The 17,307-nt window shown below is 36.9% G+C and overlaps 2 protein-coding genes across 3 annotated transcripts; one reads left to right on the top strand and one right to left on the bottom strand.

Moving 5' to 3' along the window:
- Positions 1-448: 448 nt before the first annotated feature.
- On the bottom strand, positions 449-13,912 carry LOC110841399 (ciliary microtubule inner protein 2B). Of its 2 annotated transcripts, none has more exons than XM_022086906.2 (5): positions 13,774-13,912; positions 7,054-7,129; positions 4,226-4,385; positions 3,458-3,673; positions 449-2,375 (listed from the first exon to the last, which is right to left on the bottom strand). In XM_022086906.2, exons 1-5 carry the CDS (start codon positions 13,842-13,844, stop codon positions 2,149-2,151), a joined length of 750 nt encoding a protein of 249 aa, XP_021942598.1. In that variant the 5' UTR covers positions 13,845-13,912; the 3' UTR covers positions 449-2,148. The 2 variants fall into 2 exon arrangements, with proteins under 2 accessions (XP_021942598.1, XP_021942599.1); XM_022086907.2 differs by lacking the exon at positions 13,774-13,912 and adding an exon at positions 10,806-11,008.
- Positions 13,913-14,549: 637 nt separating this feature from the next.
- On the top strand, positions 14,550-16,929 carry LOC110841398 (RING finger protein 37). Its single transcript, XM_022086905.2, has one exon. It carries the CDS (start codon positions 15,090-15,092, stop codon positions 16,476-16,478), a length of 1,389 nt encoding a protein of 462 aa, XP_021942597.1. The 5' UTR covers positions 14,550-15,089; the 3' UTR covers positions 16,479-16,929.
- Positions 16,930-17,307: the final 378 nt, after the last annotated feature.

The following is a 17,307-nucleotide window of genomic DNA, read 5'->3' as shown; positions in this document are numbered from 1 at the left end:
AACATTATCACATGTTTATTTTTCTCCTGACTTGGATTTAATTTATTTTGTACTTCTTATTTGTGAGCTATGTATTTAGGCTTCTCAGCCCTGATGGAATTCTGAAGGAATTGTCAACCTATCAGCTCCCATCAAAATATACTAAATACACCTGGTACACATCCTTTGCTGATTGTCTGAAAGAACCACCAAATTTATACTCTAAATATCTAAATTACCACTGCAGTTATATATATTATTACCTGATTTATGCAGTATGTGCATTCCTATAAATCACTGTATAATACAAAAGCATGTAAATCGAAGCTATTTTTACAGACTCATTATTTAAAGAGGGTTACATTTTTGACTGAATATGTTTCAATTTTAAATTCGGGGAGTGTTATTTCTAACATTGTAAAAGCATATAAGAGCATTGAAGCATAGGACACTGAATAATGAGCTGACATTAAATATATGTATAATTTATTTATTATTTGTATTTACTGAAAATGCTTTTGAAGATTACTTGGTAGGGTTAAATTAAAGGAGATTAATTAGAGGAGGTGGAAGGAGTAGGGTTTTACACAGACAAACTATAAGGAGTAGGTTAAACAATACAAAAGAACATCTTGATAAAAACCTTAACATGTGATACACCCTGTTTTCACAAACAATGTTCAGGTGAGCTAGTCATGATGGAACAACCATTACATGTAGTGTGAAGGATTTATTACCTCATTCAAAGAACCAAGTCATATAGTGTAGGAAATGCCAGCCTCTTAATAGGTCACAGAATAAATGAAAATACATAATAATAATTACAACAGTGATAATAATACAATAATTTTGATGTGACAGCCGGCTTTACTTCCCCTCTAAAGAAAGTTGTGCTACAGATTTTTATCACACTTAAAAATCCACCAACCCCGGCTGGGTTTGAACCCACAAACCTTGGGTCCAGTGGCAAGCACGCTAACCACTAGACCACCGAGGGCAACTTATGAGAAGTTTATATAGAATATAATTAAGATTAATTGAAAGATGAGTTCTTTGAAACATATGTAATTGATTTTACTCATAGAATGTCAAAAACTGATAAATGTTATACAAAATCAGGTACAACTGGTTACTGAAGCAAATGGTAGCAACCAATAAATTAAATCATTTTAATAAATCAGAAGTACTTGGAAATCAGAAATAATTGTGATATGCATGAAATATATAAACTGTCGCCAGATTGATTAATCGCTTCTGTACTTCTTCTTTAACCTCTTAAATGTTATTCATTAGACAAAGACATAGGGCTATTATTTGGTGTTTGAGATCAGTGAAAGAAACATATTCTGGCATTTCTTAACAGTTGAAGTTTATTTTTTGTCCTTCAGCAATATAAATGTTACCAAGTATAACATTTAAATGTAAAAAGATTTATTGAAATAAAAATAAGTCTGGAAAGAGTTACCACATAAGTGGTCCTTCATGTATTACAATGCTGTCTAATAAAACTGGAAATTCGTTTTTAAAATCACATTAAAGTGAGTTTTATTAATGTTTACATAAACATATCATATGGACCGAAACAGAAATCTCTTTTGACTGATTTAAAAACAAATTATTTAAAAAATTGTTCCCATTAACAATAATATAAAATATAATGAATTTTTAATTATGTGATATTTTTATCTTTAATCCTGCAAATCGTAAATAATTTAACCCTTGCTTTTTTATCATGGCACAGGGACTTAGGATTTTAAAAACATGTATTTATTGTAACAAATGTATGCTTAATAATTATATAGTACCAAATTCCTTGAAGAGTTCTAAGGGACTAGGCATTTATGGTTTATATGGGAAAAGTAATTAGTAATGAAAACTTATACAGCTTATAGGCTGTATGTTATGTATTTTTGTGCACATGTATGTGTGTGTGCATGCATGTATGTATATTTGTTCTGTCAGACAAGAGATCTTTTTTCTGTCTAGAAGCAACCTATATATTGCAACACAATGAAAAAAGAAAATGGAATTATTTTCATAACTGACAGCACTGTGCACACATGCACATGAGTGCATGCACGTGCGTGCGCACACACATGCGCACACAAGCTAGTTAAGACATTTCTGTTAAATATTCTTCAAAGTTACACTGTCTTGCTCACTTGCTGTTCACATGGCTGGTATAGTGTATCTACTATCATGCTGGAGAGCTCTGCGTACTGCCTGCGTTGCCTCTTCAATTTCACTTCTACGCTGCCGTTCCTCACGTAATAGCGCCAATCCATTCCGGGCTGCAGTGTTGTACCGCTGGCTGAGTGAAACCTCTGTGCTGCGCACTCGAGGGATGTGGCCCGTATATCCTGCAATGGGTGGAAACTCAGGAGAGATGTGGTTATCTGTAACACATTAACACATGCACTACACATCACACTGTACAAATGCATCACCCTTCCAAAAAAAATGCTCTGATTTAGCATTAAATGTTTGCTGGTTTAAACTAACTCCATGGAGCTGTTTTATGAAACTAATAGTCAAGAAATTTCACACACTTGGATGGTTTGCATGGTATCAAATAATTATATTCATTAACTGTAAAGACTGTGGGCATAAAGATATCATTATTGTTACAATTAATTTCTGAACACTACTTTTTAAAATAAATTGTCATATGAACTTTAAAAAAGAACATGTATTACTTGCATAATGATCTGGCTGTATCAGATGAAGAGATTACTTAGCATTAAATGATTTGTGAAGATCATTATATACAGAGAATTATCCAGACCTGGAAGGAAGTGCTTTCATTCACATGGAGAAGATAAGGAAAACAATAAACAACCTCGATGAGGAAGCAGTTTCTAGCCAAAATTACAATTAATTACATCCAGATTATAAGTCAAATGCTTTACTGATGTGCTACCTCAGGTCAGTATGCTTTGATTCTTGGTTTATTTAACAATGCTGTTTCAACTATTTTGATTGTGTAGTATTAAGACAGAGTGATTTGTGAATGATGAATTGGAAAGTGTGTGGCAGGAAGCAACCATGGCTTATATTAAAGCATTATCGTGACATTTTCCTGGAATGACTGAGGAAAATGATGAAGAATATTATGGATCATGAGCCTGCAGTTCAAGTAGAACCTTCCAGCACAGAACAGGATTGCTGACCACTTCACTGTAATATTCAGGTACTCAGTATGGTGTCCTGTTCTGTATTGTTGGCTGCATACTTTTCATCATTACACCAGCACTTTTGATAGCACAACTTGCTCGCACTCTTTTAATTCATATTATCTAAGTTCTGAAGGAAAGCTTTAGTCTTCTTGGTTGCAAAGTTTCAGAACCACTGGTCAATGTCACACTTTCTTTTGCCACCATAATTGTGGTTCTGAAGAGAAATTTCAGGCAGTTAGAGGATGAATCTAGGTGGGGAGGTGGGAATGTTTCAGAAACACTGTTCAGTTGCATATACATACCACTATATTTGCAACTATGGTAGTTGTTTAATGTGTTCTTCACTTCATCTCTGGATCGGACAGGGGGCATTTTAGGAGCAGACTGTGACCTGTGCCCACGATCCTTCTCTTTCCTCACTTTCTCTTGTGACATTCTCTGACTGAATTCCATCACACTGTCATCTGCTGCTCGCTGGAAAGATTTGCCATATCGGAAATTCATCCCTGGAATATAACCTGACAAAAATGTATAGCATTAGGTAGTGCATTTTCTCTGTTCAAAATAAACACATGATACTTTACCTGCACTATCTGTTGTAAGATATAAGTAATATAGTTTGAAAGTTTTGCTTATGGCAAATTCATACACCTTGATCACTTTCTCTAGTCTGTGCCTGTCTGGCATCGGTCCAGGTCCGAGGGTAGCTCAACCACCAGGCCCAACAGATAGGATTTCTGCCCTCTTTCACCTTTTAACCTGAAGATGGAAGCAAAATCCTACTCCAGAAATGTAGTTTTATAATTTCAGATTTTATAACTTAGATGATGGACGAAGTACAAAAGAATAATTTTACACAATAAGGATTCTTGTTTAACAGCAATATCAAAATGAACGTAACAATTTCCATGTGGAAATTCAAAATCTCCACAATGATCTTAATAATTAAAAATTGTTATAATGCAGCAGGCAGGAATGAGGAGGATTGGCAGAATATAGTCAGTGGAGTAACAAAGCTACAGATACCTAGTTCCTTGATATTGAAATGCGTTGAAGAATTCTACTCCTACCTGTGTATCCCAGCACATATCTACGGGCCCTGTGTTTAAAAGGCAGCACTGGATCCTCAGCATGACCTTCTTTACGAACTGCTGTGGTAAGTACCACTTTGTTGGGATCACTTTGTCTGTACGGCTCATGGCGAACTGACAAATCTTTCACACTCAGTTCCTTGAAATAAAACATATTTGATACAGTAATACACTAGTCACTGCCATAACAGAAGTGATTCACTTCTCTCGTACATGTTGTCATAAATATGCAAACATTTAATAAAGTTGATCTCAAGTACTATTTAAATTAAAGCAAGAGGCAGTTGAATTCTTGGTAGGTATAAAACTTGAGTGTGCTATTTAAGTAGGTCTAACTTAAAACTGTTTATTCTCCCAAGTATAAATATAACTATACATTAGTGACATTTTAAATCTACTCTAAACATCTTTTTCTTTTAATGGATTATATATTGACTTCATTACTGGTGATGCCTAACTTCATACAAGCACTGAAAGCAGTGGCGGCCAGTCCATAAGAGCTGCAGCACCCCCTATAATTTTTAAAAAATTAAAATATCTTTTGTATTTATTTAATTTGTAACACTTTTTTCCCTCTATATCATTATTTTAATATTGCCCCTTACGTTGTCATTATCCACTAATCGGCTGATCTGATAGTAAGTTCACGGGCGAGGACTGCGAAGCAGAACGGGGCTATCATCCGGCTGCAAGGATTTCAGGGGGGCCAGCCGGTCAAAAGCAGAGAGCGCGGCGGGCGGTAGAGTGAGGGGCAGTTCACTGGTAGAGCGCGTATCGGGGCTGCAGTCCCAGCAGCCGGCTTTTAGTAAACACCCTTGTCCGGTACCACGTGTTTTAGACCGGTTTCTGTATCACAAACTGTTTCGTGGTTATTGTTAATGAGTGTTCAGTAATTCTGTGTGCTGACTATTTTTCGTTCTAATAATGATAATGAGCAAAGGAAGTGTATCATAGTTACGGCAAATTATTTATTTTTGTCTTAGAGTGAAAAAAGTTACGTAAATAATTATGGCCGCCCTCTTCCGGACTTCCAAGCACATATGGGTTTTCTCCTGATGTAAATTTAATTTCGTTTATTTATATTGTTTTGTGTTGTTTGCGATGGGTTAGATTATCCTGGAGAATTTCTAGCGTGTTCAACGGGTGATCGCGGGGTTGTCCTGAAGAAGTGCTGGAGAAGTCCTGGAGAAATTCTGGATAAGTCGTAGTGAGGTGTAGGACTAGTCCTGGATCATTGGTCATGGAGAAGTGCTGGAGAAATCCTGGAAGGTTATGCGGAAGCCGTAAAGCAGCGGTGGGTTTTATCCTATGCCGGTCGGTTATTTTGGATTCATTTACGTTTGATTGGTATAAGTTATATTGGCTTAGGTTAAGTTAGGTTTAACTAGGTTAGCTATGGTAAGGTTAGGTTTTATTAAGCTACCCGTTTATAGACAGCACACTTATTCAAGCAGTTGCTCACAACATTTTATGCCATTTAAAGCATAGTATCAAAAAATATCACGGAAATTATGCACGGAACCACAACCTAATATATCCCGAACTAGAGTCAGTGGGGAACAAGGATCACCTCAGGGTTGACGTGGTAATTTTTATGTATATCAATAAATACAGGAATAACAAATTTAAGAAACCGAATAATTTTACTTTTGAAATTAAAGAAAATCTTATACACTATTTCCCTAACTGGTACAAAAGTTTGGTTTACTGGCTGAAAGCCCGCTGTCGACTATGTCCACTCGAGTAATGCCATGTGTTTTGACCAGCATACCAGATCCCTTGCTGGTGAGGGAACCTCCACATATGGCTTGCTAGCGGGGGGGGCCCTTCACCCATGATCTTCTGGCTAGTTCAAATTTCAAGTCAAACAGTTACAGGGGTTCTGGACTGGTATACTAAACTATAAATAAAACATTTCTATCTTCTTTACTCTTGACAGAAGCATAAATGCCTAGTAAAACGCTATTGGTGAGGTCAGCTGTTAAATATTTGGAAATCTCGTGGATTTGATCCTTGCATAAAGTATGCTGCACCAACTCCATGAAATTTAACAGAACAACAATTCGACTGGAAACATTAAATAGTTCCACATGCATCGTACACAACTGTGGCGAGGAACCATATGTTTCAAAGAACACAGGTATTTTTTTTTCCGAGGGATCATGCCTACTCCAGGGGAAATACATAATCCCATAAAAAGAAACACAATGAATTCCAAACACTTGACTTCGAACGAAAATAGAAGACTATGAGTATTAGTTTTCTAAAACAAATGTCGGTCCTGACATGTGCATCTCGATATAGATGGCGAGTAGGAAATTGACACCATCGTGCTAGAACTGAAAGAATTTTTGGTGAAGACCTCCACATTTCGATTCACACAAAGCAGAACCGGAGGGAAAGAAGCAACCTATGTTTTACCTATTGTTTTGCATGAGTAAGACGGTTTCTCAACGTAGGAAAAGCACAAGGAAGTGTCTGGCAGCAGGATGTGAGTATCAAATACGTTAACCGTTATATTCTGTGTAATAACCCGCACTCGTTACAAAGACTTCCATTAGTTGAGGAACTAAAGGCGACAATAAACTTATGTTGCATGTAATATTGTAGGCCAACTAGTAAGACTAATTTTAATTAAAACCGAAGAACTGTAACTTACTAATGATATCATACGAGATAACAACCTCAATAGCTAACGATTTATAATCTTTCGGAGATTGAAATATCGCACCGAATGGCAGCTTTAAGACCTCAGGTTAAATTGGGGCTTTACATAAGGAAATTAAAATAAAACCCTCAACCAGTACCTTGATAATATCTTTAGTGTTTGCTCCATATGGTTTACCAAAGCGGAATTTAAGTGTAGGACAATGGCCGGTATACCTAAAACAGAGAAAGTAATATATTACTTGCTTACAGTACATCAATACAGCAGACCTACAGATTTCGTCCATATGCTATGATTTAGTTACCACAGAAGTATAACACAATGATTTTAATTTAATTTGCATCACCGTGGATTACCTTATTTCAATTAAGACGAATTTTAGCAATTGCATTTATAAACAAAAGTTCAAAGCAGATTCCATTGAAGTGGTCTAAAAAGAGAGATGTTTCATCTCCATTCCGTTTTAATTTTGATCGAAGTATGTTATCAGAAAAACTGAGAGAAAGCATAAGGAATTCAAATTGAATGAGAAACACCAAATACCGGTAGCTTGTATTTTGAAGCTTGTGTTAATGTACGAACCTTAAATCCAAATACCGTAAAAGAAAACTTGTAATACTCTTGAGAAGGCATTAAGTAGCAAATACAAAAATAAACGGTTAAAAGGCATGCAAAGCACGCATTTGATTTTATAGTACGCAAACTTGTTTCCAATTTAAAATGTTAAAGGATTAAAATATCCGAAAGTTCTGGCCTGCAAGCGATCAGGCTTCTTTCAGAAATAATTCTTAAACCCCCTCCCCCAAAGAAATATTAAAAGCACCTCGAGGGGATTACTTTTATCATATTCTCAGGACACAGCTGATAGTCGTTGCACGTTTCCGAAAAGTAACTCTGAACTCTAACGAACTTCAAACGTGTGCATCTGCCCCCCTGATTCAATTAAGCAAATTAATATTACATACGCTGACTGACTACATCTTAGTACCCTTCAACTACTTGTCATCAGAAAACATCAACATGGCAGTAGTGCGAAACAATTTTATACACAAAATTGGTTCCCAGACATCCATAGCTCTTTCGTCCAGAAGAAGTTCAGTCCAATTCATTTTGTATTTTATTTTATAGCCACCCCGAATACCAAATGGTTGCAACTTCAACTGAACCCAGTCCCCAACAAGAAAGTTCCAGCACTGTAGCCACTGAGTTACAGTGCATAAAACCTAAATGAAAACATAATAACGATGCACAATAAATATTTTATTGGCCTGAATGACAAGCAGCAGTCCTATTCCTTCGCCATAGTCAACAATTATTCATTATTACCTCACTGGTATGGTAAAATAACTTCACCAACTCAAAAACACAAACCAAGTCTTTGTGAAACACGTTCCCCTCGACAAGGATATTTTAGGAAACGCTGGGGAGCACTGTGCCATTTTCAAATTCTGTAAGAAACATCTGTGCTCTTGCATGCTGCAATGAAAAGGTAGTAGATAAATGGAAATTAAGTTTCGGGTGAGAAATGTTAATTTATGAAATAAATTATAGAGATTGTAAGCTTTTGACCTACAGTGGACAACGCGCCTAAAAATTATCGCGGTAAAGGCACAGTTACATTGATCACAAACGTAGAAGACTCTCTATTGATTTCTAATGTTATGTCCTATATAAAGACGATCAATACTAAGGCTTCACTTTTCAATGCTTTTGCATACAATGAAACATTTGTTTTCGTGTGTAAATAAAGACTGAAATGATTCAACAATTTTTTGTTAAATTCTCCAATATTAAGTTGTATAATAATTTGTTTATCCGTTTCTCAGTTTTCTTTTTCATGCATACTGAGAGACCGACGAATAGAATACGAGATACAGATGTCAGCGTGTCCCTTAAGCTGTGGCTAAGCGCCCAAATACTGCATGCCTACACACTTATGTTTCTTAGACAATAAAAGCGAATTAGGAGCATAACTTATTTCTACACCATACATTCAACTTATGAGAGTGTCCTCAATGTTTATTAGCTAGGTAGACAAGATCCAACATTCGACAGATTGTCCCATTTGCAACCACTGATCCTTTGGATTTTGTTTCGTCAGGAAATACAATTTTGCCCAGTCAATCAAATGCTACTTCTCTCTCTATTTTCTTCTTCTTCTTCTATTTTTACACGCGTCAACTAGCAAACTCAAAACGACATTGGCCATCAGTTTCGACTTAATGTGTTCTACTATTTGCAGTTTATAATAGGCCTACCCTCAGATAAAAAAGTATTATCTTTTTCGTTGCAAACTGTTTGGCTTGCTAAACAGTCTACTTAAATTTGGTATAGCCTACAGACATTCTGTTATTGAAATCGCATTCTTGCCAATACCACTGAATTGCGAGTTAATTTCCCCTCATCTTCTCAATATAACATTTCAACAGACTACCGCCACTGAAGCAATTGGGTGAGATCACTATCAGTGATGGCGTGCTGTGATCATCTTCCTCCGCCAGGCACCACGAGGGATCCCTGTGTATAGATCCTAACCCCGGTTGCATGTTGCCACTTCATAAAATAGGTATGCAGCGATGGGAGGCTTCACTCAAAATATGATTTATTCCTTCACCTCACAGCCATGTTCGTAAGGGCATAACCACAAAATTGTTCTCGAAAAGTTTCGTTTTGTAATGCATTCTTTGTACGAAGCGCAAATGAAAGTATAATGGGAAGGTCTGGTGTGCATCCGGAACTACTACAAAGATTTCAAAGAAAGTTGGTATCGGAGTTCTACGCCGAAAGTTCCCGAACGAAATTTGAGTTTGTTCTGTCCATTATGTTATTTTACTAGGAGCGCAAATTAGTATTTATCAGTGTTATAAAAATGGTTCATGGCAGAAAAACTGCTGCATAAAACAGCCTTAAATGTAATTAAGATTTCTACTTAATTTCTAACACAAAACAATCTTCGATATAGTGTACATTTAAAGATTTCAAGAAAAACATTTCTTGCTGTGTTCGGCATCACTGAAGAAAAATACTGGCTAGTTAGTGCGGTGCAAGAACAAATTATTTGTACAATTAGAAGTTCTTTGTCATGTACTATTCTGCATTACTCACTTACGTCATTTTTAGCCAAATATTTTCATCAGTAATCTGTTTCCTGTTTTTACCACAAAATTAAGAGTTGAGTACGTACAGAATTCTAGTTTATATTTGGTGCACCACAAAATGTGAGGTGGGACAAACTGTTGCGTTTCGTGTATAATTATAATAAGAAATAGCACATTGTTAAAGATACAATGGCACCTACATTTTATGCAACATCATGCTTACTCGGGGCAAAAATTAAAAGAAACGCCCAGCAGTGACAGACATTGTGTTGAACAAGTCGCAAAAGAGGAATTGTTCGCAAAATTAATAGAACTACATTCACTAGTCGGATAGAAATGCAAACAGCGTGATCGAATAACGACTTTTTCATGGAAATCTTCCAGAATTTTACTATGGCTGAAGAAAGTCATGGAAATCCTCAGGCAGGATAGCCGATCTCCAGGCCGAGATTCGAATCCAGGACCTCACAAATACGAAGCACAATTGCTAACCATTCGACCGTGAACATTAGGTTGCTGCAACTTGAAGACGTCGATTAGATAAAGATAAAGAGGCGTTAAATAGAAACTTTTGTCCTCCAGCAGCGTTCAAAGTTGCTTTATAGCACGGGCTATTGTTTGCTTGGTCAACTTTGAAATAGTCTGACAGCATCGCTGGTTTTGCTTCTCTCCTTTCACTTGTTTGGAGAGGAAACGGCTGGTCGATAGAGTTAGTTGTCTTTGAGACGCGTAAGTAAATACTACAGGCCTTTTGTGCCTGCTCACATGCAACAACTTTGTATTTATCACTTACATTGAATCTACAGAACGCATTAAATCTGCCGTTTACGTAACGTAGGTCCAAGCACTGATTTCTTCGTCTCTAAATAGTGTTACTGTCACTAAATTCCACAGAAATTGCATGAAAAACAGACCTATTTAGCGAACGTGAGCGAAAAACACCTGATGGGCTCAACCACGTCTGTCTGTCTGTTTCTCTCGGCTTTCCTATGGAGGTTGGTCATTATTACCCAACGATGAGAACTCTTCCCACTGTTGGAATACATCGTTGTGCAAAAATGACCACATGACATTCGTTCAAGTATGATATACGCAGCAACAATGACCTGGGATCACATTAGTACAACAATGACTTGAACATCACATATGAAATGTCAGGGTAATATTTTATTTAAATTACCGCAGTGTTGTTTCAAGAATGAATACTGCTACTAAAGAATGCCACAGGAAAGTTTACTGAGTCTGATGAATATTCTTCTTTAGGGTACACTGTTATCTTCGGGACAATTAAAATACGTTGAGGAATATTGTAAGGTAATTTAAATACACCCTATAGGATGTCTGTGTGTTAGCTGTAACAGTATAATTGAAGTTATTACGTAATAATCACGTTTCTTGCGGCTATTACCACAGCTGACCTCTACGTTGATGTTTCAAGGTTAACTTGCACTTCGTATCTTTGCGCAACCATATTTCATTAGAGTTCACTAAGTTATGAGCATTGATGACTCGATCTGACACACCATGCCTGTCGTAAGTTTGGTCGAAATGGATGTCAACAGCTACTGTGGCGCCTGTCCTCACATGACACTTTGATTTATGAAAGAATTTGTTTTACGACCTGCAAAACATCACTCGGTGACCAAAAACGACTTGGAATCTTTTAAACGTCTATCAGTGGGAACAATGAAAAATTATAGACGTTCTCAGTACCGAAATCAACAACACTTAAGCCTGAAATGTTACAAGAAGGTAGTTCTGGCATGATTCACATCGGCACCCTTTTCTCAGTACGTAGCTTGAAATAGTTTGATAAATTGCAATGACCAATTTTCTTGTGTTACGTGGTCCGATCCTCCACCTAACCCCATAGGGTCTTAACCCAATAATATTCTATGTTCCCTCACTTCAACCTTAAGATGGAGGCGGCATATTACCGCTAAAGGTTAGTACACAACCAGAAGACAACAATCGAAAATAGGCAGATTACGTAAGATATTGTTTCATGATATACGATGATGGTAAGGGTTTAGTAAGAAGGCGTCCGTGCAATGGTGTACGATATGTGACGGTGCTATACCGACATTTATACAGGAAAAACTGAAGGATAACAACGAGAAACCTCGTATTCCAGCCGATCCCAACCAGGCAGGTGTGAGACACCCGTAGGTACAGCGCGTTGCCGCCTGTCATTGAAACCTACTACGAATTTCACGAATCCAGACCACATCCTTACATTTTCTTTACCATTCATTTTAACACTATTCTCCTATGTAGAACAAATACATAGGTCTGTAACACTAAACGAGAGCTACAATATATGTAGGCTACCAGTCTGATTCTGGTAAAAAATTACGCTCTTTTCTGTTCTAATCGGTTCTTCAGGTTCTCCGTTAGCAGCTAGGAGTATTTTAATCGTGCTAACAAACTTCATTATCACTTACCTAATTAATCGTGTAATTTGTTTACCTATGTTTAGTATGCATATCACGTACAAGTGTTTGCAGTGAAGATGCAAAACTTAGAGACAGCTCTTGGAATATGAGAAACAGATATTTTAAATGGTAATAAGAAGACCAATGGAACATGTTTTATCCGTACTCCCACGATCTTCAATGCATTTAGCTTACATATATTTATTAAACAAGTTAATCGTTTTAACGTATAGCATTTTAACTATTGTTTTGTCTGGGTGTAACCGTCTCCGCAATAAAAGAGCACAGACTGATAAAGTTTGAAAACAGTGATCACAAGAAATTTTGAGGCAAAAAGGAATAAAGCAATAAGAGGCTGGAGGCAATTTCGTAATCTGTACTCTTTAAGAAATATTATGGTGACCAAATCAAGGAGGATGTGGTGGGTGGGACAAATGTTAAAACGCAAACGAAAGGAAACATAATAAATATATAGGCCTACATTTATTCTGAAAAACTGAAGTGAATACATCACTTTGGAGATCTAGGCGTAAATGGGAAGATAGCGAAAATGAATCTTAAAGAAAGGGGGTATGAACTGGATTCAAATGGCTCGAAGTGTGTTTGAACGACGAGATTTTTGTGACTATGGTAACGAACATTAGGATTCTATATATGGTGGGAAATTTCTTGAGAATCTGAGCTATTGTCAACTTCTGTCGGTTGGAGTGAGTTGTTCCGAAGAACACAAAACAGCAAACCAACTACATAAGAATACAGTGATAGCAAGAAAGGCATAAGTAAATATTTACTGTATTATAATTATATGCCTAACTTCAGTAGTCTTGCTTATCAGTTAATCAAATCGTTTGAACCAACTTGCTTAAAATACAGACCATTCAAACATATCAAAATATCAATAGGCTGTAATATTTAGAAAAGGGTAGGCGTTTGTGTGTGTCCTACGTAAATTACTCTATCAACTTCTCTCTTGGTATCAACGTTTAGAATTCATGGTCCACAACATAAAGCCAAGATTTAATTTACGATCGAAAACATTGCTCACTATATTCCCAAATACAATTCACGATTCATAACAAACACGTAATATAGGTTCATGTTCTACATTTTGACTACAGGAGTTTACACTTCAACACTTGTGCTAAAGGTAAGCAGTGTTTACTGCTCGTGAACTGAAACCCGTGAGACGAGTTTCTTTCGGTACGAAGTATCTATTTACAAACAAGAAAGGTAACAGTCATAAGTGTAGAAATTTGTAATAAAAACATGACATTGAAATGTCATAGTGCTGCCAAAACACACACGACATATACATTTGTCTCTTACCCGGGTATGAGAGAACCGTCAGGTACCGTCATAAAAGAATTCTTCTTTGGCGCTAAGTACTCCACATACATGATGACAACATGCGAACACACGAGACTCTAGTAGCCAACTGATTCGGTCGGTGTGGGATTGTGAACAAGTGACCTCGTACGATCAATCCGCGGCCAGTTCAATGGACAGACACTCCGTGAACATGTTTCAGCCCTCAAAACATTTTAACAGTATTTAGTGAGGAATTTTAACTTGCTGAGGAATTTGAAGCATTTCGAACCAAACTTCTAGCTTCGCATGCGCAATTAAGGAATGTAATTCATTAAAGACTTTTATAATGTTTTTCGCAATTGTTGTTTCTTCTATTACAATTGTAATTATTACCCTTGCCTGGTGTTATTCCCAAACACATTGTGCACAATTATTTTAATGTTGATATTAATAGCTCTTTATTGTTTGCGTCTGATACGAGTTTAATCCAATTTCTTTTTCCATCTTGCAACTTCCATAACTTGAGGTGTTACACTTTCACCATACGTTTCGGATTTTGCGCCATCTGCGAGACCTTTCGGTACCATTGACTCCAAAAATCTGGTATAATTTTAAGGTTTAGTTTTATTTTGTTCTTACTCCATTTTTTTATTTTTAATAGACCATCTGAACAACGCAAACGAACAGCGGACAGTGCACATGTACGACATGTCATAGATTTAAGATACAACAAAGATTACTTTTACATTTTGCCTACCACATGCTTGGACACACATGGACTTGATCCGTGCTACAGCTTAAGCTACAAAAGTTCAGAAGTCGTGACATGTCATAGAAAATTGTCGTAACATGTTTAATGTATATGTGGTAGTTAGTGGACCACAGATTGTGCCCATCTGCAAAACACAGATTGTCCGAGTCAAAGAAAATAAAAGTACTGCGGATCCGTGCCCCAGATGCACAGCGAACGAGTAACGTCAGGAAGCTCCACAAATGACTGTAGATGCGATATTGTTTCAGCTGTAAGTTACAACAGACTGCTAATTTGTGAAAGTGTTGGTGAAGCATATCGTATATTGAATAAGCCACAAAAGACAACGATCTGCAATATGTGTCGCTGGACGATTTGGCAGATAAGTTGCTCTCAGTGCGTATTGCCTGTCACTGAACGATAACTGTAAAAACGATATCTCTATCGATATGTATGCTTTGAACGCTTCCTATTTATCTGTTACACGTACTGTCATCTAAATGAGGCAAATTTAACACGGACTTTTTGGTTGTTGCTGGAGTTTCAACGATATTGCCTGCATTGTGAATGCAAGTATATAATTATGATTAACTTTTGCTGCTCAGCCTTAAATCCCACGGTTGTGTGCAGTACTGTGAGCACCGATGGTTACGAGGTTACAAATTTGGTCTCAAGTGATGCTGAAGAAGCTCAGAAAGGCTTTTTAGCTTATAATGCTATTAGACCTCCGGTATCAATAACTATACACTTCATTTGCAGCGTGAATGTAAGTCATGTAATCCTCTGGCCTCAGGTTGGTTACCAGAAATCGACTGGTTTTGAAATTTATGCAAACTCAGCGCCTAAATCCAAACCACAAATTTATGAAAAGGCTGCATTTGGCTATCTCGACGATGATGAAACAGGTATAATATTTTATCGAACAGTCTATTATGATCAGTACACCAGATCAATTAAACATCTGAAGTCTTTTGCTCAGAGAGCAATTTTTGGAAGCACATGTTCTTCTCTTAATAATACAAGAAGTTTACAGATTAAAATTATTAAAACTAATTCATCAGTTCCTGCTTTGGCCAAAGTCGAAGTTTGGGGAAAGCCAAGTAAATCTTGTGACACTGCTGTCCAGCGTAACATTTTTAAACTTTGGACCACCAGAATTCCAAAGAAGGAAAGTGTTTCATGTGGTAACTCAGAGAGTCAGTTGCAGACTGTTTCTGGTGCAGAGTTTGAAATTCCTGAGAATTTTCTTGATTCAGTAACATGCACAATAATGACTCTTCCTTTCATATTGCCTTGTGGGAAATTTGTAGATCAGAGTACACTTGATAGACATGAACAGCATGAAGCAATGTGGGGACGAGCACCTAGTGATCCATTCACAGGGAGGATGTTTAGTGAAAATAACCGGCCCATTCCAGCCACTGCTCTCAAAGCCTGCATTGATAAGTTTCTTATAGATCATTCTGAGAGACCAGAACTGGCATATGTACCAAGAACTGTGGGCAGGAAACAGAAAAGTAACATCCATGAAGTGAGTTGCAGTACTGTGCCTTTAACAGACATTAAACCCACTACCTCTGTTGGATGTCCAACAGAAAATAAAAAAGTGACTTGTGTGGCTGTTTCAAGTGATGTGAGTCATTTGAGGCATAAAAGACAAAGGCACGGGAGTGAGGATATAGCTAAGACTGAGGTACATGATGTAGAGTCACATGAAGAGAAGATTAACTGGAGTCTGAATTGTGCTCTCGAGTCTACTCTAGCTGGTCTCCCTACATATACGAGATTCAGCAATCACACAGCTGTAGAACAGTGTGCTGCATGCAGTGGGGACAACATGCTATTTAAACTCCCTTGCAAACATTTCTTGTGCAGGAAATGTCTTGTGTCAAAGAAGGAATCCAAAGACTTCAGTTGCACTTTGTGTAAAGCTTCTTTCCAGTCTGGTGATCTCTTACGATACCATGTGTAGTTCCTGGAAGGTGGAATATTAGGTTTTTTGATTAAGTAGTGGAATACCTTATTTGTCATTGGAAACCACAATGAATCTTAACATCATACTATCCTTGGTACAGGTTAAATTTTGTAAAATGTATAACAATAATGCATACATTCTTTGCAGGGCTATTTTTCCTGAATGGACAGGGACATTTCATTAAATAGTTTGGAACAACTTTATGATACAATTGCCAAGTATATATTTGCTGTCAGTAGACAAAATATAAACCATTTTATCTAACAAACTGTTGCAAATATGTTACATCTACTCAAAAGAACAGTACTGTAAAGATATACCAAGTCAGAAGGAACAAATCCTGTTTTAACTAAGGGCTAAATGATCAGCACATTTTTGTTCTATAAGGAAATTGTTAGATGTAATCAAGCTTCAGCTATGTTAAATAAAGGTAAATTCTTGAAAACAACTCTATTGCACTTTCTTGTACTGTGTGCTCATTCTATCTGTGCCTCCTGTGACCATTGCAACAATCAAAGTATTTCCTGACAGTAGCACAATATAAAAACCCACTGAGCTATCTGGAATGGACTTCTCACATTTCCACTGGCCGCTGTTGAGTACCCACTTCATGTACATTAACACCTTTGCTGTTACCATAACTAAATGAATGAGACTTCAAAAGCCAGTGTATTTTAACTGGTCTTTGTAAGCAATTACGTAGTAGTTTTACTAAATGGAAAATAAATTAAAAACTTTTCAGCAGTACGGGGAAGGAAAAATGTTAATATATTGTAAATCCTTTCTTTTTTATCATGTTTTTGCATGTGCCTATGAGGATACATCT

The sequence above is a fragment of the Zootermopsis nevadensis genome, unplaced genomic scaffold (assembly GCF_977971745.1).
Source record: "Zootermopsis nevadensis isolate Lab colony 2312 unplaced genomic scaffold, Znev_1.0 Znev_ptg000020l, whole genome shotgun sequence".
Lineage (NCBI taxonomy): Eukaryota > Metazoa > Arthropoda > Insecta > Blattodea > Termopsidae > Zootermopsis > Zootermopsis nevadensis.
This window is presented reverse-complemented; position numbering and strand designations above follow the sequence as displayed.

Excerpts from the sequence above, each read along its gene's own strand:
- LOC110841398 (XM_022086905.2), top strand. The coding sequence starts at position 15,090 with ATGATTAACTTTTGCTGCTCAGCCTTAAATCCCACGGTTGTGTGCAGT.
- LOC110841399 (XM_022086906.2), bottom strand. The coding sequence starts at position 13,844 with ATGTATGTGGAGTACTTAGCGCCAAAGAAGAATTCTTTTATGACGGTA. Across the intron at positions 4,386-7,053 it reads ACACTAAAGATATTATCAAG|GAACTGAGTGTGAAAGATTT; the intron begins GTACTGGTTGAG and ends TTTTATTTCAAG. Across the intron at positions 3,674-4,225 it reads ATATGTGCTGGGATACACAG|GTTATATTCCAGGGATGAAT; the intron begins GTAGGAGTAGAA and ends CATTTTTGTCAG.